General features: G+C 36.4%; 1 protein-coding gene across 1 annotated transcript in view; it reads right to left on the bottom strand.

The window, feature by feature from the left end:
• The window catches only part of LOC111150783 (kelch like family member 20), a 64,642-nt gene that overhangs the window by 19,586 nt on the left and 17,315 nt on the right, over positions 1-27,741 (bottom strand). The window contains exons 3-6 of the mRNA XM_022508382.1: positions 26,508-27,081; positions 12,689-12,847; positions 11,839-11,933; positions 8,930-9,045 (exon numbers count right to left, since the gene is read on the bottom strand). Of these exons, the coding sequence (XP_022364090.1) occupies positions 8,930-9,045; positions 11,839-11,933; positions 12,689-12,847; positions 26,508-27,081 (944 nt within the window). The remainder of the gene's footprint in view (positions 1-8,929; positions 9,046-11,838; positions 11,934-12,688; positions 12,848-26,507; positions 27,082-27,741) is intronic.

A 27,741-nucleotide genomic window follows, 5' to 3' on the forward strand; every position in this document is an offset into this window, starting at 1 on the left:
ATTTTTTTAGTATTCCAAGATTCATTGTTTATGCACCACACCCAGTGCTCCATGCAGTATGTGCCCTCCTTAATACCCACCACCAGGCTCACCTATTCCCACACTCCTCTTCCCTCCAAAACCCTCAGTTTGCTTCTCAGAGACCACAGTCTCTCATGTTTCATCTCCCCTTCTGATTTACCCCAATTCACTTTTCCTTTCCTTCTCCTAATGTCCTCCATGTTATTTCTTATGCTCCACACATAAGTGAAACCATATGATAATTGACTTTCTCTGCTTGACTTATTTCACTCAGCATAATCTCTTCTAGTCCAGTCTATGTTCATACAAAAGTTGGGTATTCATCCTATCTGATGGAGGCGTAATATTCCATTGTATATATGGACCATATCTTCTTTATCCATTCATTTGTTGAAGGGCATCTTGGCTCTTTCCACAGTTTGGCGATTATGGCCATTGGTGCTATGAACATTGGGGTACATACGGCCCTTCTTTTCACTACATCTGTATCTTTGGGGTAAATACCCAGTTGTGCAATTGCAGGGTCATGGGGTAGATCTATTTTTAATTTCTTAAGGAATCTCCACACTGTTTTCCAAAGTGGCTGCACCAATTTGCATTCCCACCAACAGTGTTAGAAGGTCCCCCTTTCTCCATATCCTCTCCAACACTTGTTGTTTCTTGTCTTGTTAATTTTGGCCATTATAACTGTTGTAAGATGGTATCTCAATGTGGTTTTGATTTGAATCTCCCTGATGGCTAATAATGATGAACATTTTTTCAGGTGTCTGTTAGTGATTTGTATGTCTTCTTTGGAGAAGTGTCTGTTCATGTTTTCTGCCCATTTTTTTTTTTAAGATTATTTATTTATTTATTTGACAGAGAGAGATCACAAGCAGGCAGAGAGGCAGGCAGAGAGAGAGGAGGAAGCAGGTTCTCTGCTGAGCAGAGAGCCCGATGTGGGGCTCGATCCCAGGACCCTGAGATCATGACCTGAGCCGAAGGCAGTGGCTTAACCCGCTGAGCCACCCAGGTGCCCCGTTTTCTGCCCATTTTTTGACGTGATAATCTGTTTTTTGAGTCTTGAGTTTGAGGAGTTCTTTATAGATCTTGAATATCAGCCGATCAAAATTTTACTCGTGTTTTTCAAAGTGTTGGAACAAACAATCCTAAAATTTGTATGGACCCAGAGAAGACCCCAAATTGCTAAGGAAATGTTGAAAAAGAAAAACAAAACTGGGGGCATCACGTTGCCTGATTTCAAGCTTTACGACAAAGCTGTGGTCACCAAGACAACATGGTAGTGGCACAAAAACAGACACAAAGACCAGTGGAACAGAGTAAAGAGTCCAGATATGGACCCACAACTCTATGGTCAAATAATCTTCGACAAAGCAGGGAAAAATATACAGTGGAAAAAAGACAGTCTCTTCAATAAATGGTGCTGGGAAAACTGGAGAGTTATGCATAGAAGAATGAAATGCAAGCCATTCTCTTACACCATACACAAAGATAAACTTGAAATGGATAAAAGACCTCAATGTGAGGCAGGAATCTATAAAAATCCTGGAGGAGAACACAGGCAGTAACCTCTCTGACATCGGCCACAGCAACTTCTTTCAAGACATGTCTCCAAAGGCAAAGGAAACAAAAGTGAAAATGAACTTTTGGGACTTCATCAAGATCAAAAGCTTCTGCACAGCAAAGGAAAACAGTCAACCAAAGAGGCAACCCACAGAGTGGGAGAAGATATTTGCAAATAACACTATGTTAATTATACTTTAAAAAACTATAAACCAGAAGCTTAGGTTTGCTTTTATTCTAATAGGGGAAGGGATTTTTTACTTATCTACTCATGGTCTCTTAATAGGTCCTCTTGTGACTAAAAATCATACAAAAATTCTTATGATACACACTACAAAATACTTTATTTAATCTTCAATCTGTACTGAATTCTACATTATCCAATATGACATTTAAGGTCAGAAGACTTTTAGAAAAAACTACATTTTTCATAACCAGAATGACAGGTTCAAAATGAGTTCCACAGAGCTTCTTGGAGTACTACCTGAGTTCTACCTGAAAAAAAAAAATGTAGTTATACCAGATATATTTGTTATTCTTTCAAATCATCTCTATTCCAATCCAAAATAAGAGCTATACTCTGGAGCTTAAGAAGTTAAGTAAGAATACCTTAGTCTCAAAATACTTGATAAATAGTGGCTTCTATAATGCTTCTAATCTTCTTCTAGATGGATGTGAAAACTCATTTCTGTATTTCAAATCTCAATGTGCTGTACACATTTTATTTTTTATGGTTTCATTTATAGATTTTATTTATTTGACAGGGAGACAGTGAGAGAGGGAACACAAACAGGGGGAGGGGCATAGGGAGAAGCAGGGTCCCCACTGAGCAAGGAGCCCAATGTGGGACTCGATCCCAGGACCCCAGGATCATGACCTGAGCTGAAGGCAGATGCTTAACAACCAAGCCACCCCGGTGCCCCTTATGGTTGCATTTAAATCAGAATATTCAAATAATACTAAATCACAGCAAGGTGGGGGATGGGTTAGATGTGGGATGGATATTAAGGAGGACACTTGTGATGAACACTGAGTGTTGTTTGTAAGTGATGAATCACTGAATTCTACTCTAGAAACCAATATTGTGCTTCATGTTAACTAATTTAAAAAAAATACTAAATCACAGGAAGTTTGTGTATTTTAATTTGCTTAAATTTTAATTCTGTTCTAGGATATATGCCAGGAGTTTCAATATCAGAGAAAACATCTTAAAATCCAAAATAAAATTTGGCTGCAAATGTGAGGGTTATAAGCATTTAAGATGAATCAAATACCCTAACCACCAAACTTGGGCATAATTTTATAATGGGAGCCATTAAAACCAATTATTTTGGATTATCTGGCTCCAAATCAAATTATTATCACTTCATAAATTGTGTTATTTGATACTAATGAAAAAAATGGGCCTTTAGGAAAGAAAATTTAAATATTTCCTGTGACCTGAGGAAACAAGAAAAGGAAAGGATCAATTCCACTGTCTCAGGGCAACTTCACCTGCATTATGATTTCTGAGGCAATAAGTGATGATATAGCTGCGACAGAACTAGTTATTATAAGCTAAGTACAAGCTGTACTTAGCAAAATAAAGTGTACGTATGTCCTTGCCATGAGAAATCTCAATGTGAGTTAAGCAATGTACCTAAGAAAAAATATTGCTGAAAAATAAAGAAACATGTAGTTTTATATGGGTGAGATGTTGACAATAAAAAGAATTACTTCAAAGACAGATTTGGTCAAAAAGCATTACCTTAAAGAAGGCAACTTTTAGAAATGAGGATCACTGAACCCTGAAAACTTAAAAAAAAAAAACCCCTAAACAAAATAGGAACACAAAATGATAAGTATCAAGAAGTCTAATGGAAAACAAGAGGACAGGCCAGAAGATAGTAAGAGAAGTAAAATGCTCCTGAGTAAAAAGCTACTAAGATTATATCTTAGGTTTCCAGAGTTTATTTCCACAGAGTGATGAAGAAAGGAAGGCTAAATTTTCTAAAGTTAAGCGAGAATTGGTAATTTGGCATTCTAAAGATAATGAAAACAAAATTGCAATAAAAACCAAAAGAAATTGAACATTAAGCTTTACTAAGTAGAGACAGGTCAAGATCGAAAATAATGTCAGTGGACAGTATCACTCAAGAATGATATTCAGATCTGGAAAATAGAGAAGGCTGGAAAAACCAAAGCAATGTAAAGGAAAAGACCTAATGTCTTTTCTCTACAAATGAAAATATAAAGCTTCATAGTGTAAAAAAAAGATAGCAGATAATTTAACTTTTCTTCTTTATATTTTTCTATTAATTAAAATTTCTTATTTATTTATTTGAGCATGTGTGTGCATGGGCATGTGTGGGGGAGGGGCAGACAGAAAGGGGGACAGAGAGGGGGAGAGCGAATCCCAAGCAGGCTCTGCCCCCCAGTGAAGCCCCACACCAGGTTTGATCTCATGATCATGAGCTCATGACCTCAGCCAAAATGAAAAGTCAGGCACCCAACCGGCCAAACCACCCAGGCACTCTGTTAATCAAAATTTTACACTGCATATATATTATCAGAAAAATAAAGGTGTTATTTATTTATTTTAAAATATTTTATCCATTCATTTTAGAGAGAGTGTGTGTGCTCTAGTGGGGGGAGGGGCAGAGGCAGAGCGAGAGCAGACTCCCTGCTGAGTGTGGAGCCCGATGTGGGGCCCAATCCCAGGAACCTGAGATCAGACCTGAGCTGAAGTCAGATGCTTAACAACTTAGACAACCAGGTGCCCCAAAGGTGTCATTTAAAAATAGGTTATCTTTCATATGCAAAGTGATATTAGTAATCCATTAAAGTTCCTGGCATGTACTTTCCAATTTTCTTTTTCCATCAGTCATGGTGGGTTGATGCTCATTTCTCACTAGTATTCCTCAGGATCAACAGCAAGCAATTAATCTTTACTGAGTGCCTAGTTTGACAAGATTGCTCGGCAATCCGGAAACTACAAAGCTATATTAGAAATGGTCTTTGTGGGCGCCTGGGTGGCTCAGTGGGTTAAGCTGCTGCCTTCAGCTCAGGTCATGATCTCAGGGTCCTGGGATCGAGTCCCGCGTCGGGCTCTCTGCTCAGCAAGGAGCCTGCTTCCCCCCCACCCCGCTTGCCTCTCCATCTACTTGTGATCTCTCTCTGTCAAATAAATAAATAAAATCTTTAAAAAAAAATAGAAATGGTCTTTGCCTTCAAATAATTAACAACATTGTCAAGGAATCAGATATTCAATCAGCAATGTGAAATTATGTGATAACTAGGAGGAATTTGAGATCATAAAATTGATCCAATTTAGCTGGCTTCTAAAAAAGATAAAATGTGGTTTTATTAATAACATGATCTTTTTTTCTTAAAGATTTTATTTTTAAGTAATCCCTACACTCAACATGGGGCTTAAAACCACAACCCTGAGACCAAGAGTCGCATACTGCACTGAGCCAGCCAGCTGCTCAAAGGGTACTTTCTTTCTTTTCTATACCCAAAGTGGATCTTGAACTCCCAACCCTGAGATCAAGAGTCACATGCTTCACTAACTGAGCAAGCTAGTCACCCAATACCATGATTTAATCAAAGAGGCAAATGAGATTTTCACGAAGATGGTTACACACTGGAAACATGCCATCTGGCAATTAATAATCAGGTCACATTGGAAAAATATGGTAGAAACCAGCAGGATAAAGATGACAGCTATTGAATAACCTAAGTGAAGTCAAGTTTAAATTTCTATCTAGGGCCACCTGGGTGGCTCAGTGGGTTCTGCCCTCGGCTCAGGTCATGATCTCAGGGTCCTGGGATCGAGCCCTCCACCGGGCTCTCTGCTCAGCGGGGAACCTGCTTCCCCCTCTCCCTCTGCCTGCCTCTCTGCCTACTTGTGATCTCTCTCTCCCTCTCTGTCAAATAAATAAATAAATAAAATCTTAAAACAAACAAACAAAAAATTTCTATTTAAAGGAGCTACATCGGGACGTCTGAGTGGCTCAGTCGGTTAAGCCACTGTCAACGGCTCAGGTCATGATCCCAGGGTTCTGGGATCGAGTCCCACATCGGGCTTTTTGCTCAGCAGGGAGCCTGCTTCTCTCTCCGCCTCTGCCTGCTTGTGTGTGCTCTCTCTAGATCTCTCTCTCTCTCTCTCTCTCCGACAAATAAATAAATAAAATCTTAAAAAAAAAATAATAAAGGAGCTACATTAGTGTCTCTCAGCATTCCCAAAGGTATACCTTGTCTAGTTCCACTGGATTGGTATCCCCACCAAACCCAGAGAGGACCCTGGACACGAAATATACTTTCCATATGCCTATTTGGCTTAGCCTCTAGCTTTTCATCATAGGGAGGTTCTCTTCTATTTCATTTGTTTGAGTTCCTGTCACCTTCCCCTCTACCTTAATCTTGCTCTTAATCATTGCCAGAAAGTTCTGAGGCTGATGAAACAGTACTGTACTGTCATCCCTAGTCTGGAAATTAAAACTAACAGTCAGCCATACAAAACAGTTAATAGAGCTCATAATAATGGACATAACTCCACAAAGATGGCCCTACTACTACATTCCTAAAACCAATACATCATGAAGCCACAGGTAGCAAATAATTAGATCTTGCAGTCTTCTAATTCTAAAAACAGACAATTGACTTTTAAAGTTGAAAAGGCGGCGGCAGGGTGGTGGGGGGGACGCCTACGTGGCTCAGTGGGTTAAGCCTCTGCCTTCGGCCCAGGTCACGGTCTCAGGGTCCTGGGATCGAGCCCTGCATCGGGCTCTCTGCTCAGTGGGGAGCCTGCTTCCCCCCCCCCGTCTCGCTCTGCTTGCCTGTCTGTCTGCTTGTGATCTCTCTCTCTCTCTCTGTGTCAAATAAATAAATAAAATCTTAAAAAAAAATAGAAAGAAAGAAAAGAGAGGGGGTGCCTGACTGGCTGTTGGATAGAGCATGCAACTCTTGATCTCAGGCTCGTGAGTTCAAGCCTATGCTGAGTGTGGAGCCTATTAAAAAATTTTTTTTTAAATAAAATATCAAAATTGGGAAAGAGAAACTCTAAGACTGTATGCGGGGGCAAGGATGCAAGATGTAGGTGTGAGCATGCAAGTGTCTGCATAAACCCACATCAACAGGTGAATATGTACCTGTTGCACACATAGGAACGAAAGACACAGTAATAAATAAGAGTGCTAAATCAAATGATCAATCTATTAATAACACCAGAGACATACGGACAACTAGGAGTATGGGAGAATTCAGTGTATAGTGAATTAATAATTAAGTCTGAAATTTAAACAAGAATGAAGAAATTCCTTCAAAAGAGAAAAAAAAAAAAAAAGCCTGATGAGGATTAAGGAGAAAAAGAAAACTTGGCATCAATTTTCTTCTTGAAGAAATACTACTCTCTCTCTTTCTCAAATAAATAAAATTATTTATCTGACCAACAGAGAAAGCACAAATAGGCAGAGGGGCAGGCAGAGGAAGAAGAAGCAGGCTCCCCACTGAGCAGAGAGCCTGATGTGGGGCTTGATTCCAGGATCCTGGGATCATGACCTGAGCCAAAGGCAGATGCTTAACTGACTGAGTCACCCAGATGCCCCTCAAATAAATAAATAAATAAATCTTTAAAAAGGGGGGGGTGGCACTTGGGTGGCTCCGTTGGTTAGGTGTCCACCTTGTGATTTCAGCTGAGGTCCTGGTCTCATGCGTCATAGGATCAAGCCCCATGTTGGGCTCTGGGCTCAGAGTCTACTTGGGAGTCTCTCTCCCTCTCCTTCTGTCCCTTTCCCTGTTCTCACACGTGCGCTCTCTCTCCCTTTCAAATAAATAAAAAAAGAAATACTACAATATCCTCTACAAGAAGAAATTTAGATGAAAAAATTTAAAAAGAAAGAACTCAAAACAGAAATTATCACATTTTTCTTCTTTTTTTAAAAAGATTATTTATTTGAGAGAAAGAGAGCAGGGGGAGGGGCAGAGGGAGAGGAAGAGACCGGGGAGAGAGAATCTCAAGCAGACTCCATGATGACTGCGGGCCTGACTTGGAGCTCGATCTCAAGACCCTGAGATCATAACCTAAGCTGAAACCAAGAGTCAGACACTTAACCGGCTGAGCTACCGACGTGCCTCTTCTTCTAAAAATATAGGGGAAAATATATTTCCACATGCCAACAGAAAATTAAACTGGAAAGAAAAAGATAGACAGTGGTTAGGCTGATGGAAAAGGATACTATGCCCCAGAGATTGCACAAAATTCCGTGATGAAAAGGAATAGAACACTTCACATAAAAATAAATAAATAGATAGATAGCTAGATAAAAAATAAAATTGGACAAAAGAATCCAAGCATGTCTACATCTAAAAAGCCATGGAATTAGAGAAAGTTGGGAATTAAAATAAAAATACTACAATAAATCCTGGCTAGCTCCATGAATCAGAATTAGAAAAAATATTCAAAGAACTTGATACAAACTAAATGTTTGTATCCCATCAAAATTTGTATGTTGAAATCTAGTCCCCAGTATGATGGTATTAGGGCTTTTGTGAGGTGCTTAGGTCATGAGGGCAGAGCCTTCATGAATGGGATTAGTGTTCTTATAAAGGAGAACTCAAAAAGTTCCCTTGCCCCTACCACTGAGAAAGAACACAGCCAAAAGATGAGAAGACAACCTTCCATGAAGAAGCAAGTGGGCCCTCATAAGACAGAATCTGCTGGTGACTTATCTTGGACTTCCCAGCCTCCAAAACTGTGAGAAATAAATTTATGTTTATTATCTTGGACTTCCCAGCCTCCAAAACTGTGAGAAATAAATTTATGTTTATAACCACCCAGTTCCTGGGTTTCTGTTAGAGTAGCCCAAATGAACTAAGAAAGAACTAGTAAGAAGTAGTCTGACTATTCAAGTGAGCGAGGTAGCTGAATTTACATAGATGGAAGGGAAACATCTGAGGCTGAAAATTCTCAGAGATTTAGGAATAGAGAGTAGGAGCAAAATGATAGAGCAGGTTGTCTTGGGCTCAGTCTAGCTCAACAGAGCTAGGAAAGCATGTAACTGTTTAATGTAATGTTTTTTGACAGTTCTAGATAATTATGAGGTGTCTTGCACACTGGTATAAAATTAATGCATATGACTCATTTTAACAAAACATCCTTTGCATGACATTTTTAGACTTATATAAAATAGAGCACTCTCAGAGAATACCAGTGTTGGATCATGAGTTAACAGTCAAGCTACAAGGTAACTTATTATGTGTTTCTTATGACAGTGGATATCACAGTTGTCCAAAGCATAGATCAAGTGACAGTTTAACATGTGGGAAAGTATTCAGTTTAGTCACAGTACAGTAAGTCCCAAACCTGCAAAGAGTACTTCTCCACATCGAATAGGTTTCCGTGGTCTTGTCCTTGGTCCTTGCATTAGTGGTCGTTCTTGAGGCAATAGGAGATAGTTTTTAGCTTCATCTACCAAGTCTCTGTGGAGGAAATTTTGCCTTTATTCCAAATGTCTAAATAACATTGTTAATCAAATCCCAATATGGTTTAGGAATATGTAAGTTGGCAAAGGGGAACAAGCATAAATCAAACCAAATCATGAATGCCAGCCAGTATTTAAAAAGTCACAAATATAAGAGAAATGATGCCAGTCACACTATGAGTTGTAAATTGATTGGTATTTCCATCATGACTTCTTATCTTAGTATAAAATTTAGCCTAAAACTTAATATGCTTGGGGCCAACAACAACTTACGGGAAACTAAAACTTACAACTCAATTACCAGCCTGCATATTTATTGCTTTCTAATGAATTTTACTAGATTCTGCAGAATACTGGCAAAGCAGTACATCAGCTCTGGCACTAGATATTTGTTATTGTAATTAAACAATATAACTATGTCAAAAACTGGATTGCTAAAAAGAAAAACTATACTGTCATTTAATAATTAAGTTGTTACCCAGTACCATATGAAATGGTTTGCTCTCAACAAGTCTACTGAGGATGAACAAATTTTTTTTTCTGCCTATTAAGGTACTTTCTGAGAAGATCCTAGTAATTATACTTGTTGAATACAATATCCAAATACAAACCATTCATGTATGTACTCCGCTCACTTGAGTCCTCCGAGTTATTCAGTGCCTAATCAGTGTAAATTCAATCTGTTATGCTATTCTTTCTCAACTTTGGAAGTGTTTCCTAAAATATATTTTCATTTCTCTAGCTTTTTATGTTACAAAGAGTAATTCATTCCTGCAGGACCAGTCCCAAGCATGACCCAATAATGCACTTCTAATATATGGTTTTGATAAGACTCTTCCAAAAAACCAACAACCCCTGCCCCCAAATCCCAACCTGATGACCAAGAGCTTTTTCAAGTTTCCTCAGCCTTAAAAACAAAGATTGTGATCTCCTAATAGCTGGGTTTTTTTTCTTTTTTTGATTTTATTTATTTATTTGACAGACAGAGATCACAAGTAGGCAGAGAGGCAGGCAGAGAGAGAGGAAGGGAAGCAGGCTCTCCGCTGAGCAGAGAGCCCGATGTGGGGCTCGAACACAGGACCCTGGGATCATGACCTGAGCTGAAGGCAGAGGCTTTAACCCACCGGGCCACCCAGGTGCCCCTAATAGCTGGTTTTTAATTGAGTGCTCAGGGATTCCTAGAAGGAGTACTATAGAGCTAATACTTAGCAAGCCAACCAAAATTAATAGTAAGAACAAGAACACTTACAGCTATGTGTCAATTCCTGTTTTAAGGGCTTAATATGTATTAACTTGCCAATCCCCACTGCAGCCCGATGGAATAAGTACTATTGTCATCCTACTTTACAGATGAAGATACTATAGAAGAAAGAGGTTAAAGTAACTTGCTTAAGGTCTCACAACTAATAAATGTCATGAGGTCAGGATACCAGGAAAGGGCTTCTTTTATTTTAGAAACTTTTTCCCCCCCATTTTATTTTATTTTATTTTATTTCTTTTCAGTGTTCCAGCATTCATTGTTTATGCACCACACCCAGTGCTCCGTGTCATACGTGCCCTCCATAATACCCACCACCAGACTCACCTGTCCCGCCACCCCCTCCCCTCCAAAACCCTCAGCTTGTTTCTCAGAGTCCACAGTCTCTCATGGTTTGTCTCCCACTCCGAATTCAGGAAAGAGCTTCTTTTAAAAGTGACTTTGGAAGTACCTTTGTGCATCAAAGTACCACTTTGTGCATCAGAATCAGTACAATCTGATTTATGTTTTATGGGGGAGAGGCACTTTGCATTGTTTCTTTAGATTTTTGAATCCATAATTCATGCGGTTTTCCTTCTGCTAATGTAAATATTTGAGGGAATTAATTGCCATCTGTCTGCTTTTTAAATTTAAGAGACAAATATCTAAATCCCCTCTGACATACCTTGTTAAAGGGACAGGCTTCAGATTACAGAAGAAAGGCAAATGATTCCTCATGTTCTACCTCTGTTCTAGGGATTCCTAATACTAGAGCAAGTTTCTTTAGTCACTAAGGGAGACCCAAAGGTCAATACAGTTTAAGGAGTTCTGAGTATTGACTTGCTCTTTCATTTTTATATACAGAACATGCTGGTGCGGGGGGGGGGGGGAATGGTTAAAAACACCGTATGATCTGACTGGAATCTAAATCTTAAAACCTATCATACTGGGAAAAGTAATTTTTAAATCATGTCTATTTTATAGAAATAGCCCAATAAAAGAGGTATCTTGTTTGTATTATAAAAGTGTTCAGAGTTTTTTTCAGTCAAAATACATTATGAAACTACTCCACCAACCTCTAGTGGAACCCCTTCCACAGCTGTGTGAGGAGTAGTCCTTTGACTCTGTCCACACCCCCAGAAAGCAAAGCTGGTCCTATTCCCTAGGCAGGCATATGTGATAGAATGATAAACTGCTCCTGACACTTTCTGACAAGAGTCAACAGCATTATTTATCTCAAGAAAAACATAAATTAGCAGAGAATTGCCTCTTCAAATTCAAGCTTGCATTAAAACCTTAGAAATCTACCTCTTTATTGCCACTTCTACACCAATTAGCATCATACATAAAAACTAATGGAATGGAATCCTGGAAGCTCAGTTCTCTCTTCTTCCATCTCCTCCTCTTGACCCTAACCCAGAAGAAAAACCTGTTAAATACTGCCCTGGTGTCAGCACTATGAAATACAAATATTTAGGAAGCAACACAAATAAGGAAATTAGGAGAAAACAGGAACACTCATTGCTGATTTTTCCCACCCAGAGCCACTCATACCTGCATTCTTCATCACTTTTGATGAGGGGATCAGAGCCTACGGTGCCCACCAGGAACTTGGGACTAAGTAAAGGCAGACGAACGTGCTGCAGCACCTAAGAGGTAATAAATACTGTTAAAGGCATGAGCTCCCACTTGCAGGGTATTTAAGAGAATACATAACCCATGTTCCCATACTGTGTTTTCAATTGTTTTGGGATCTAACTGAATTAATTTGATTTAATTAATAAATAAAAAAGAGGGAGGGAAGGCACAAATACTAAACCTAAATTTATTCTACCATTTCAGTAATCAGAATAATCAGAAAATTGAAAGCATACTAATATCAATTTAGAATGCTATTTTGAGCTTTCAGCAATATGTTATAAGCTCTTTTATAATTACCTTATATAACTGGACTATAACAATCTGGAAGAATATCCTATTAAATTGCTAAAAATATAGTCATAATAACAAGAACTTTAAACATTTCATCTAGTGACCACTTATGGCCCATACCATCCCTGTACTCTTCAACAGATAGGATTTCCAAGCCACATTGGGATGGGAAGCAAGATAGCTGCCATCCTTGCTTTATTTTGTCCCTTTAGTACCATTCGGATTCTGACTAGTCCTATACCGTAACCTACAGCTGAGGCAAAATAGAGAGGAAGCCAAGGAGCAAAAGTACATAGTGATAAACACTTAAAATGTTTCTAAACACTATCTAATGATTTATTGGGAGACAGATGATCTCTGTTACAGTCTAACATAAGGGACAGTGACAACTGTTTCTTTTTTGCAAGTCAAATATATACTATTTCATCCACTACAAAAAAGACAGTTACGTGGAGAAACATTTCCATCATACCTGGGGTAATTGAGGACGTCTTTCTTGAATACTATATTTGACCCAGGCCATCACTGCGTTGAACACCTGTTCTTCACTGCGAACATTTAGTTCATCACTAGATATTATATCAATGAGCTGATTGGCTGGAAGCAACATGAACTCTTCACTTTCCATCACCTGTTCAAAGTTAGGTAAGAATAAAGAAAAGACCCTGTGACCACATTTAACGTACTGTTTTGATATTGTTCTTCAGGGTTATGGGACAAAGCTCTATTTCATAATGGAGCTGCAGTTCAAAAGAGTACCAGAGAAGAAAAAAATTTTGAAAAGGGAACAAAGATAGGCAGAGCATGGAGGACTTTTAGGACAATGAAACTACCCTTTATATTACTACAATGATGGAAGCATTTGTCAAAACCCATAGAACGTATAACAGCAACAGTGAACTCTAATTTAAATTATGGACTTTGGGTGATGATAACATGTGAATGTAGGTTCATCAGTTGTAACACACATACCTCTCTGGTGCAGGATATTGATAACAGGGATAACAGTGTGTGTGTAATTGGGGTACATGGGAACTCTGAACTTTCTGCTCCATTTTCCCATGAACTTAAAACTGCTCTAAAAAAATAAAGTTTAGGGATTCATGGGTGGTGTGATCTCAGGGTTGTGAGATTGAGACCTGCGTTAGGTTCCATGCTCAGCACAGAGTCTGCCCCTTCCCTCCGCGTACTTTCTTTCGTTCTAAAATAAATAAAATCTTTAAAAAAATAAAGTTTATTAAAAAAAGGGGTGGGGGAACAAAGGAGCGTACCAAGGACATAATTAAAATCGAGGAAAAATAATAATTTGTGATTCAAGCTATTTAAGAAAAAGGAATTCTGTTTTTCTATAATGAAGTATCAAAATATAAGTTTACATTCAAAATAAACCAAACTAACTACACCAAATTATAACTCCAGAAATATGAGGCATACAAAAAATCAGAGGAAGCTTTCAGAGGAAGACTAGTAGCTGAAAGAGAAATGTCTGGGGCAGAAACACAAAGGGGCCAGTTAAAAAAAAAAAAAAAGAATGTGGGTATTAACAATTCTGCAACCAAGAACAAATATACTCAGGAGAGCATTAGACCCATGAAAACCTGTGAATATCAAACCACTCTGAGGAGCAACCGCAGGGATGAAATGGCAACAAGGATATTACCTTGTTGTGCAGTCCAGCCACAAATCCCAAGATCTTGTAAATCTTGTCATCGGTATGTAGAGTAGAAGGGGGCAGGGTGCAAGGTGGAGAAGGGAGGGAAACAGGACTGCTACACTCCATGTGGTCAGTTCTCCCATTCAGAAGACTGTGCTACCTGTCATGTCTATTATTTATTAGTGCAGGAAGGATACCATTAAGAGCTCTAATTCCTACTGTGTGAGCTCTAATTCCTACTGTGTAACCTCTAATGCAGAAGATGTACTTTTTTTAAAAAAAGATTTTATTTATTTATTTGATAGAGGGAGAGAGATCACAAGTAGGCAGAGCAACAGGCAGAGAGAGGAGGGGAAGCAGGCTCCCCACCGAGCAGAGAGCCCGATTTGGGGCTTGATCCCAGGACCTTGAGATCATGACCTGGGCCGAAGGCAGAGGCTTAACCCACTGAGCCACCCAGGTGCCCCAGAAGATGTACCCTCTTAAGAGGGCTTTTTTTAGGATAAAAAAGTCAGAATATTTAGCAGGATAGGAGATAAGCCATAGCAGTTTGAATATTTGATTAAGAATGTTTTTTCCCAAGTACGTCAGAAAAAAATGCAAATTCCAAAACCATGAGAGCCATAAGGTCAGCTGTACTTAAAGTAGAAAATACTAATGAACTCTACGATTTTTATAGGCACAAATTTTCAAATCGTCTGAGTGAGAAACCTTCTGGAGGTCAGGAAATTAAATAGGCTACCTCCATATTTTAGCTGAGGTTGCTCACGCAGGTGACTCAGTAGTTAGAATGACTGCATTGTACTCTCTGTGGCAGGGTTGTCAGAATTAGTAAATCAAAGGACATACTTACACTAAAAAATTACTTGTTGTTCATCTGAAATTTATACTTAAACTGGGCACCCTGTTTTTTATCTGATAACCCCATGATAGGGTTATAAAACCAAGAGCAAAATTCGGGGCCTGACCCCAAATTAAGTGTGCTGGCCCTCACAGCAAGTGTGCTGGCCCCCTGTAGCCATGGCTGTATCTTACTTTCCCCTTATGAATATTTTCACTCTGATCTCTTAAACACAAAGGTGGTATCATATATCTCTGTGAAGCGCCTTAGCATTCTTTTGAATCTTGTTCGAAGTATAAATCCTTTTTCCCAACTTAGTGATTATAAACCAATGATCACCAAATTTAAAGTTTATGAATAAATCAGTATTATATTCACTAGTCACCTACTGGAAACACTAAATGGCAAGAAAACATAAAAATCTGTGTGAGAAAATATTTGTTTGGCACTTAGCAAAGAGTAAAAACAATACTTTTGATAAAGTCCGGTCTGGTTAAATTGTCACTTCTCCTTTTTCCACCAAGAGGAAAAAGATACTAATGCTCACGATTAAAGCAAATCTAGCACTGAAGTCTATCCTTGACCAAACAACCAGTTTAAGAAAATAATTCCTTTTTTTTTTTTAAGGTTTTATTTTTTGAGAGAGAGAGAGAGAAGGGAGAGAACGCCCAGGCATGAGGAGCAGGGAGGGACAGTGGAAGAAGAGACTTCCTACTAAGCAGGGAGCCTGAGATCATGACGTGAGCTGAAGGCCACCATTTAGCCAACAGAGCCACCCAGGAGCCCCAAGAAAATAATTCTTGAAAGTATCTGTTTTAAGTAAAAGTTTATAGGAGATCTGAATTTTAAGTCCCACACTATTTTGGTAATGAGCTTACTTTTAGTTTCTTCAGATGAATACAGATGAAATTTGAAGAATGAATAAAGCTCAAAGCAACAAGAGTGAATAAGCAAAGTCATCTAGAAGTGAATGGTAAACTTAATGTTGAAAGACAATTTTTAAATTTATGTTTATGGACAAAAATAACACTGCATGAATTAAGCTAGGTCTAATGAAATAGAAGGAAATTAAATATAGTTTTAAGTTAGAGAATAATTTAAATGAGTCACGTGTTAAGCCCCAAATGGTGACAATTTTTCTATCTGCACAGAACTAGTGAAAAAACTAGTGCATTTTAGTCCATGAACAAGGGGATTTCATTATGGTATATATCAGGTTCACTTGAGAGGCCCGGTTAGAACTGGAAGGGATTCTAAAACTTTCTGTACTATTAAGGATATTCTTCAGACATTTGCTACTACTTTAGATCCAAAACACAAGCTATGGTTAAGGCAGGAAATTTTTAAAAATCAACCTTATTTATTTTAAGTGTACAGATCAATCAGTTTTGAACAGTGTACTCATGTAACCATGATCTCAATCAAGATACAAAATATTACCATCATCCTAAAAGCCGGCAATTCTTAATGTGGCGTCCATTGACTCTGGCAAATTATTTTGGAAATTCTCAGTGCTGGCAAATCTTTAGTTTTAGAGAGTGGATTTTGACATGTGAAAATAGTGGGATGAAATTAAGAGTCAAATCTATTTTTAAAAAGTGTATGAAGTAGTTAGATTACTTTAAATGAGAAACTAACTCTATTAACTTTAGTGAGGTATGAACTCCATTTAGTCGTGGTGTATTCCACTTTTTCTATTTAAGTGGAATCAATTTATTAATATTTTATTAAATTTTGTCGTATCTGAATTAATGAGAGAGCTCTATTTGTAGGTTTTTTTTTAGCATCTGTGGTTTTGACATCAGGGTGATTTTGTCTTTATTTGTCAGCCTCCTCCTTCTTTTTCTGAAAGACTTTATATAAAATTAATATTATGTCTTCTTTAAGTGTTTGATAGAATTCACCATCCGGGATGGTATTTTCTTTGTGGGAAGGATTTTAAATTACTGTTTCAATTTCTTTCATAGATTTAGGATTGTTCTGGTTTTGTTTCTTCTTGAGTCCGTTTCTGTAATCTGTGTTTTTCAAAGAAGTTGTCCATTTCCCATCAGTTGTTGAATTTACTGGCAAAAGGTTGTTAATACTCCCTTATTATGCTTTTTAATCTGAGGGATTTGTAGTGATATCCTCTTATTTCTGATATTGGTAAATTTTGTCTTCCCTCCTTTTATTCTTGATCAATGTAACTAGAGGTTCATTAATTTTTTTTCAAAGAACCATTGGTTTTTTGCTCTAACCTTTATTCTCTTCTTCCTTCTACTTACTTTGGGTTTAATTTGCTCTTCTTTTTCTACTTTACAAAAGTAATCACTAGAACAAAAGCACAAATGTTCTTATATACCAAAACAAATAAAATAAAAACGAAGAGCAGATTTTTCATGTAGAAAAAGAAATACAGTAAATATAACTAAATTAGATACCTTTTATAAAAAATTAGTATGATAGAGTTGAGTGTAAACATATCAGTAATAGAAATAGATAGAAATGGGCTTTAACTGCCTATTTAAAAAAAAAAGATTTTCAGGGGCACCTGGGTGGCTCAGTGGGCTAAAGCCTCTGCCTTTGGCTCAGGTCATGATCTCAGGGTCCTGGGATGGAGCCCCGCATCAGATTCTCTGCTCAGAACGGAGCCTGCTTCCCCTCTCTTTCTGCCTGCCTCTCTGCCTACTTGTGATCTCTGTCTGTCAAATAAATAAATAAATAAATCTTAAAAAAAAAAAAAAAGAAAAGAAAAGGATTTTCAAACTGGCTCACAAAGTAAAACTTAATTCTATGCAAATTCAAGAAAAATACCTGAAACATGATGCAAAAAGGCTACAAGTAAAGGGCAAATGGGCAAAGATACATCAGGCAGGTGGAAACAAAAGAAAACAAGAATTGAAAGCCAGGTATCAAAGTAGAATTAAGACAACAAATGAAGTAATTCTGACAAAGGAGGATACTTTATAAAGCTAAAAGTCACAATCTGTAATTAGGATACAGAATTATGATTATATATGCATTAAGCAACATAGTGACCACCTATATAAACTACAGATGAGGCAAGGAGAAACAGAAATACACTAATAATAAAAGACTTTAATAAATAATAATTAATATAATAAATAATAATTAATAATAAATAATAAAAGACTAATACATAGGTCTGTGGACAAAATAATATAAAAGAGCTATCAATAAGATGGACTTTATGCATATATCAAATACTATGAGAATAGAGACAAGAAAATATACTTCCTTTCCATGCACATATGGAATAGTCAGAAAAACTGATCATATATTATGTGACTAAAAAAGTCAGTAAATTTCATTAAGTAGAAACACTATAAACACTGCAGTGCACTAAAACTAGAAATTGAAAATGAAATTAAAAAAACTCTTTCCACCTAAATATTTAAAATTTTGCTATTAATTTTTCCTCGTAGAGAGAAATATAAATGGAGTTACTGTAAAACAACTGAGCGATAAAAATAAGAATCTATGAAATATATTTAAAACAGTGATCAAAGGAAAACTATGGCTTTAAACACTTATAGTAGTTAATGTAAAAGGATGAAAACAAATCAAATTCTCAACTCAAACAGCTAGAAAAAGAACACAGCAAGTCAAAAGAAAACACAAGGAAGGAACTAATAAAGGTAAAACCAGAATGTAATGAAATAGGGAAAACAATTGTAGATCTAATGAGTAAGTTGAAATACTGATTCTTTGGAAAAACATGAATAAAACAGACATACCACTAGCTACCTTTTTCAAGGAAAAGAAACATTGAAAGCACATATATGCAAAATGTAAAATATCAAGGAGTAAGATACGCCTTTGTGGGCTCAGTTTATTGAGCATCTGGTTTCAGCTCAGATCATGATCTCAGGGTCGTGAGATTGAACATGGAGTCAGGCTCTGTACCAATCATAGAGCCTGCTTAAGATTCTTTCTCTCCTCCTCCCTTTGCCTGGCCTATGCACCCCTCCTCTGCACTTCACTCATAATCATTCTCTCAAAAAAAAAAAAAAAAAAATTAAGGGGCAAGTAACCATTGATGCAGAAATTTAACAATTAAAAGAAATTACTTTGTACAACTCTATACAAATAAACTCGAAAATGTAGATAAAATTGATAATTTTCTAGGGAAATAGAGTCTACCAAAATTGATCCTAGTAAAAAGGGGAAATTTCATAGAATAGAGAAAATTATCAATAAACTACTTCACATAAAAGCACCAAGCCTAGACAGTTTCACAAAGGAATTCTACCAAACTTTCAGAAAGGACATAGTCTCAATGTTATATAAATTGTTTCAAAGCACAAAACATGCAAGAAAACTTCTAACTCATGTTCATGAAGTATAACATTTATATCTAACCTGATAAAGACAGCACAAGAAAATTAAAGACGAGCATCACTTCTGAATATCAATATAAAAACACTATATAAAATATTAGTGAATAGATTCCAACATCACATTAACAGTATACCATGACCAAAATGTGTGTATGTAGAATGCAAAGAGGCTTTAATTTTAGGACCTCATATATGTAATTCATAATAATGGGTTTAAGGAGAAAATTCGTATCATTACCTCCATAAATACTGAGAAAACCCTTGAGAAAATTCAATACCATTCCTAATAAAAAGTATCTAAGAAAACAGGAATTGTTGTACATGGATACTTCCTTAATATGATAAGATATTCATACTTCAGTCTTAAAAAGAGCATATTACTTAATGGGAAAACACCAAAATCATTCCTAATAATGCCAGAAACAAAGTATGTCCAATAATCCATTGCTATTTAACATTTTACTAGAAGTATTAACCCTAGCAACTAGAGAAAAAAAAAAACAATTAAAGGTATTAACAATTGGAGAGGAAATAAAATACTGATATCCACATGATACAACAGGATGTTCAGAAAACTCTAAAGAATCAATGGCAAGGGGCACCTGGGCGGCTCAAAGGATTAAGCCTCTGCCTTGGGCTCAGGTCATGATCGCCCTGAGCCCCTAGGATTGAGCCCGCAACGGGCTCCCTACTCAGCAGGGAGCCTCCTTCCCCCTCTCTCTCTGTCTGCCTCTCCTCTTACTTTTGATCTCTGTCAAATGAATAAATAAAATCTTAAAAAAAAAAAAGAATCAATGGGAAAAGTAACTCAAAGAATAAAAATTCAGTAAGGTAAGCTTTCATATACATTAATGGCAATTGGTTAGAAGCTTCATTAATGGGAAAAATTACAAAAGGAACAAAAAAATACACTTAGGAATAACAAGATGAAATGCACAAAATTTAAATAAAGTATAAAATATTCCTGATAAAAAAAAAATAGAACTGAAGAAACAGAAAGACATCTCTCATTTAAATTGATCCCAATAAATATATCAAGTTTTTTTCTTAGATATGGTGATATTAAGTCCATTTGGAAAAATAAACACTGAGAAAGAGAGTTATATGGGAGGGGTATTAACAACCCTACTATGTATTAATATATACTACAAAGCCTCAATAATTAAAACATTGTAGAAAACAGTGTGGTAGTGCTGTCTGGCCTACACTAGAAGATCTAGAGCCCAGCACACACAGAAATTCAATATATAATAAAAATGTTATCTCAAATCACTGGGGGCAAAAAGAGACTTTTAAATAAATGATATTGGGGCGCCTGGGTGGCTCAGTGGGTTAAATAAATGATATTGGGACTAGTTGGGTATTTACAAAAAGAAAGTAGTATTTCATATCCTATACAAGAAAAACTCAGAGAGGCCATATTCAATACTAGAAAAGATATGGGTGAATTCCTTTGTACCCTGAGGAAAGGGCAAGGCTTCAAATTCTGCCTCAAAACCCAGATACAATAAAGTAAAAGATTTATACATTTGACAATATTAAAAAAAAAACCTTTTCATGACCAAAAATACCACAAGCAGAGTTAAAAGGCAAATGCAAAGTGGGAAAAAGAGTTTGTAACATGTAACACAGATAAAAGGTTATCACTGTTAATATATAGAGAGAACTTTAAAACAATGAGAAAAAAATATATTGAATAGGAAAATGGGCAAAAGATAATAATAAACAATAACAAAAATTATATTAAAAAGGCCCCCTAAACATATGAAAGATATCCAACTTTACTTATATTAAGAGAAATGCAAATTAAAACCACACTGAGATTCCACGTCTCATCTATAGACTAGCAAAAACTCAAAAGGTTGACAATATATTCTGTTAGCGAGGCTATGAGGAAACAATCACCCTCATGTATTATGGTCAGAATGGTTCCATCCCCATAGAGGAGAATTTGGTGATATTTAACAAAATTACATACGCAGTTAACCTTTGACCCTGCAGTCGCATTTCTAGGAATTTATCCTGAAAATAAACCTCCAACAACACTGAAATATTCACACACAAGGCTATTCATTGCAGCCTTATTTATAATGGCAAAACACTGAACACCATCTAAATGCTCAAACACGGGAAACTGACTGAACAAAATGTGGTACACACAAGGAGAAGAACACAGCTGTGGAGAGAGAACAAGGAAGATCTCTATGAACTGATACGGAATGAATTTCAGAATAAATTAAATAGAAGGCAAAGTGCAAAAGAGAACGTACACAATGCTACCTTTTGTGTAGGACAGAAATGGAAATAAAAAACATGCATATCTCTGCTTAATTTTGCAAAAGTAAGCATAGGAAGGATAAATCAGACTATAAAGCACCAAAATAATAAATGGTAATGAAGGACTATCATCCATCAACTAGAATAAAAGTCTGAGTCCAGAATGTTAATCACTCAGAACAAGGAAAATTCTTCCTTATAGAAGAATGTTTACAGAAAAGTGGGAATTTTTAAAAATTTTTTTAAATCACCATTTTTAAAATTTTTTAAAATCACCATTTTACAACCATCATAGTAATAACTAATTTGGCAGAAATTATCAATGGATGGAAGTGAAAGTGAGTAGAAGTTTGATAAGGAATAGGACATTGACATGGATTTGAAGCATCTCTCTGTAAAAGTTCTTACTAGTTAAAAAGGATAAATAATAACTTAATAGGAAACTTTAGGACTCCACTTAACCAAGTGATCAAAGTTAGCATAATCAGTAATGGGACAAATAGATACCAGGTACTTCTGTGATGCATTGAGAAGAACAAAATATCACTTTTGAGTATTCAATGTATATTGAATCTGCCCATTAGGAAACATCAGACAAGTTGCTTATGCTCTTAAATGTGGAAAGAATTACTACAGATTATCTATAACTCAAAAACCATGACAACTAAAGGCGGTGCAATCATCTGCTCTAGAATCTGGACTGGAAAATAATTGTTATAAAGGGAACTATGGGAACTATGCATTAAATATTGCTTTTAATCAATGTCAAATTTCCTGAATTTGATAAATCAACTGTTGTAAGAGAATTCTATGTAAAAAAAATGCCCTTGGTCTTAGAAAATACATACTGAAATGTTCAAGAGTACAGGAATATGATGTATGCAATCTACTGTCAAATTGTTCAGAGAAAAATATTTGACATAACGAGAGAACAGTAACGAATGTGGCAAAATGTTAACAACTGGGATTCTTGGTAAGGGATATATGAAAGTTTTTTTTTCTTTTTCTTATAATTTCTTATAAATTTCTATTTTCTTTCAAATAAAATTAAAGTTTTTCCAACCTGATCCGTTAACAATGGTATCTTGTTCTTTTTTTTTTTTTTTAAGACTTTATTTATTTACTTGACAGAGAGAGAGAGCACAAGCAGGGGAGCAGCAGGCAGAGGGAAAGGAAGAAGTAGGCTTCCCGCTGAGCAAGGAGCCCAATGAGGGGCTCCATCCCAGTACCCAGGGACCATGACCTGAGCCAAACGCAGACGCTTAACAGACTGAGCGACCCAGGGGCCCCAGGTATCTTGTTCTGATGTATGTTTCTTTAATTACATGTAAGGGTGACTAAACTTTCATATGTTTACTTACATTTGAGCCACCCAGATACCCCTGTTTACTTATATTTGAGTATCTCTTTTTACACATTACTTTTTTATACCCTTTACCTATTTTTCTGTTGTTTTTCATGGTTTTTCTTACTGAATTTGTATGAGTTTTATGGAAATTACTATTTTTTTCCCTCATGTATGCTCCAGGTATGAGTTTGACATTGATTTTTTTATTTAGTTTATGGTGCTCTTATTGTTGTTATTGTCATTATAAAGAACAAAAATTCTTAATTTTAGACAATCAAATTTATCAATCTTTCTTAATGGCTTCTTGGTTGTATCCTGCTTGGAAAGGTCATTTTTACTACCAGCCAACTAATAACTAACTTTTAGAATTTCATTTTTTAGGTTTAAATTATTCATCCATTGGGAATTCCATCTTTATTTTTTCCCTCAAATCACCATTTTCCAAATGACATTTATTTATTAAACAATTCCACTTTCCTCCACGGACTTGAAATGTCAACTTCTGGACTCTTTACAGCTCAACAGATCAATACCTTCTCTAGTACTAAAATGTTTGTGATGTTTTAATATTTCTTAAGGTCAATGGCCCTAATCTTAATTTCTGGAAACTTACTGGCTTATGCAATATATATATATATATATATATATATATTTAAAATGCATAAGCCAGTATATATATACATATATATATATATTGTCCTCATTCTTTAAAAAAAAACTTACTGGCTTATGCACTTTATATATATATATAAAATGCATAAGCCAGTAAGTTTTTTTTTTTAAAGAATGAGGACAATACATATATATATATGTAGTAATAAGTATATATACTTATATATAAGTATATATACTTATATATAAGTAATATATATATTACATATATATATATATGTAATTGTCCTCATTCTTTAAAAATAAAAAAATCCCTCTGTTGCCATTTCATGATCTCACACTCCTGGTTTTCCTCTTCTCTCGTTATTCCATTTCCTCAACCAGTTGCTCTTTCACCAACCATCCTTCAATGTTGGAAAAATGTTAAAGCTCTTCTCTTCTCTCTTCCTTCTTAGTGACCTCAGTGGTACTGATTTTTTGACCTTGTTTATAGTGCCTTTTTGTTACCAAAAAGTTTTAAATTGTAATGCAATCAAATATACCAATCTTTTATGGTTTCTGTGTTGAATCCTGCCTTAAAAGGATTATGTCATCATAGTTTCATTATGAGTTGATGAATTTTAATCTCAGTCTAACTTCTAAGATAAAGGACTCATAAACAGTGGTCTGGCTCAGTATCTCTATTTACAAAATTAAATATATCTAATAAATAAATAAATAAATAGGGACGCCTGTGTGGCTCAGTTGGTTAAGCTGCTGTCTTCGGCTCAGGTCATGATTCCAGGATTCTGGGATCAAGTCCCACATTGGGCTCCTTGTTCGGCAGGGAGCCTGCTTCTCTCTCCGCCTCTGCCTGCTTGTGTGTGCGCTCTCTCTGATGAATAAATAAAATCTTAAAAATAAATAAATAAATAAATAAATGTGTATGTGTGTGTATATATATATATGACATATAAATATAGGAAATTAAATATATCTAAAACAAAACCCATGATCTCATCTCAAACTGCTCCTTTCTCCAGTATATCTGTAGCACAAATTCCTGGAAATAGAACTGCTGAGTCAAAGAGTGTGAAAAAAGTGTGCAAATTTCCTTTCAAGGAGGCTGTTTCGATTTATATTGACACTAGCAATGTAGTTTCATTACCTTGTCTCCATGGCCTTGTCAACAGGATGTGGAATCAAACTTCTAGATATTTGTAATCTGATACATTATAATTTTGTAATCTGAGAAGTGAAAAATAGTACTTTGATATAGTTTTAGTTTGTGTTTCAGCTATTATAAACAACTTGTAGCAGACTTTTATATGTTTAAGGGCAATCTGAATGTGTTTACTGCCCATTTTTTGGTTACATCACTGGCTACGTTATTGACCAATAAGATTTCTTGCTGTATTAAAGAGATTATTATCTGTGATAGCTGCAAATATTTTGCTCCATTTTGTCTTTTTTTTTTTTAAGATTTTATTTTTAAGTAATCTGTATACCCAACGTGGGGCTCGAACTCACAACCCTGAGATCAAGAGCTGCATGCTCTACTAACTGAGCCATCCAGGCCCTCACTTTGTCTTTGACTTTAATCTTGTTACTGTTTTTTTGTTTTGCCATGCAAAAAAATTTTTTAAAAGATTTTATTTACTTGACATACAGAGGTCACAAGTAGGCAGAGAGGCAGGCAGAGAGAGAGGGGGAAGCAGACTCCCTGCTGAGCCTAGAGCCTGATGTGGGGCTCAATCCCAGGACCCTGAGATCATAACCTGAGCCAAAGACAGAGGATTAACCCACTGAGCCACTCAGGCGCCCAAAATTTTTTTACTTTTATGTAGTCAAATCTATCTATATTTTCTTCTATGCCTTCTGTGTTAGTCAATTAGAAAGGCCTTTCTCAGTTCAAGATTAAAAAGGAATTGCTAAAAAAAAAACAAAAAAGGAATTGCTCCATATCATCTTCTAATATTCTCATGGTTCTATTTGTATTTTTAAATCTTTGATCTACTGGAAGTTATCCTGGTGAGGAGAAGAGTGCAAAAGGGACCATGTCTTTGCTTAAAGCTCTTCAATCGTTTTCTATTCCTCTTAAGATTAAATTTCAAATTCTTCTTTTTCTCCTTTTTTAAAAGATTATTTATTTATTTATTTGACAGAGAGAGAGACAGAGAGCATAGAGGGAATACAAGCAGGGGCAGTGGGAGAGGGAGAAGCAGGTGTCTCACTGAGCAGGGAGCCCAACACGGGGCTTGACAACAGGACCTTGGGATCACGACCTGAGCCAAAGGCAGACACTTAATGACTAAGCCACCCAGGCACCCCTAAACTTCCAATTCTTAACATGGTCTATTAACTCCAATATGATGGGGCTCTGTTCTTTCTGTAAAATTATGTAATAACATCCTCTCTTTTGTTCTCTGGCTCTCACTGGGTGTCTTTCAGTTTCTCAACCTAGTTATGCTTTTTCATGTCTCAGAATTTTGTAATCAGCTGTTACAGAACCAAAGTTGAATCTCTCTGTAATATGTTAAATCATCCAGGCTTCTTTGTAGCACCTATTAACTATAATTATTTATAATTATTTATATTTATTTATAATTATTATATAATTATTTATGTAATTATGCATTCAGTGGATATACTCCCTGCCTGATTATAACCTCCACGAGAAGAGACACTCTAGGCATCTTGTTCAGTACTACGTCTAGCCTTTTTTCCCAAGCACAGTGTCTGAAACGGTAGCTTTTCACGTATTTATTAAATAAATGAATGAAAAATAAGATTTAATGAAAAATTCTTTTCATTTACATCTCTAACTTAATTTTTCTGATTGTTAGTTCTCCAAGTAACTGCTGATTTATTATTTATTCTGATGAAAAATCCACATAATCGGGAAGGTAATGTTTCATACAAATGACTGATACCAGGTATCCTATCAGACACCGATTTCCTAATGAATTAATAAACTGTATTCTGACTTATAAACTAGTTTATTAATACGGCTAGGTAGAATCAAATCCCTAAACTATAACTTTTATTGACAGAACATAAAATTGGTCTCTAAAATAAAAATCAGGCTTAGAATTTATAACAACTTTTATCTTTGGTATTATGAGTTAGAATCAGCAGTAAATATCCGAACAGGTACATGTTAGTTAGCAGAACATGAACTCATATTGCTCTCCTGACCAATACATTATGACTGCATTCAAACCACCAAGTACAACTCACCTCTTGAAAGTTATGTTGAGTAAACTTGTCTGCTATCCTTAGCAACTCACGACATGAATGTGTGTCAGCAAAAGCCCGAATGCCCAGGCAATTAGAAGGATCTAATTGTCTCTTTAAGAATTCACAGCAAGCTTCCTGTATTTCTGCCAGCTGAAGGAGGCAAGCAGCTGGCAGAAGGGTCTGAACATTGCCCTCTTCCACAGTTATCTGGGAGGTATATGCAAAGTCAATCAGTAGTTCCATAGCCCTCTCATCTATGTCTCGAATCACTACTTCTGTCTGACGGCTCTCTGCCAATTCTCCAGTAAACATAGCTCGGAAATAGGGACTACAGGCTGACAAAATAACTCGATGGGCATATATCTTCTTAGCGCCCACAACTAGCACCACATCGCAGAGCTCCCGGTGCTTTCTCAGAAGGTTAATCACTTCCAAGGTCTGTCGAGGGTGCTTGTCTGAGATATAGGGCATGCGGGCGGGTTGGGGAACCCCTTCTGGCAGTTTATTGGGGTCTCCAAGGGTGCAGCGGCTTGTTACATCCATTCCAGTCTCTCCTGGTCGAATGTTGGTACACCTACAGGAATGGGGGAAGGAGGGAAGAAAGATGATGGCAATATTATTAGAAACTCACTCTTGCCATAAACTGTTCATACTCAAGAAGTAGGGGAAACCTGCAGGTAATCAAAAGGGAGAACAAGGCTCCCAAAGAGCTTCCTTTCTAAGAACGCCAGAACTCATACACATTCTTAACGTCTTCTGAAGAACAAACATTAATAATCCCAAATCAGAGCACTTTCATTATGCACTCCCATAAAATAAAGGAGAATTCTTTTTTCATCTCCGAAGTATTCAGACTAGACTGTCTTGGACCATATCTTCTATAACTACCTGCAATATATTAATAAAAATTTATGAAAAACACTTGTAAAATTATTCTCTCTCTTCACAAAACACACCTATGGGACTTTAATTTCTTAAACTAGTTTAACCAAAATATTGGTATTTGTTATTTTTCTAAAACACAGAAATATGTATTTCTCATTATCATAGATAATATTTTAGATTTCTCTCAGGTTTAGCACAAAAGCTATAAAACATAGCTCATGCTGCATGAAAAGATCAGAAAAATGAGGCCAGGGACCCCCAAATTAACTTTATATATAGTACTATATTTCCTTTATTCTAAGATGGGTAATTTTCACAGTTTGTATAGGCTATCACAAAGGTGTTAAGT

This window comes from Enhydra lutris, unplaced genomic scaffold (genome assembly GCF_002288905.1).
Source record: "Enhydra lutris kenyoni isolate GAN:26980312 unplaced genomic scaffold, ASM228890v2 scaffoldscaffold24, whole genome shotgun sequence".
In the NCBI taxonomy this organism is placed as follows: Eukaryota; Metazoa; Chordata; class Mammalia; order Carnivora; family Mustelidae; genus Enhydra; species Enhydra lutris.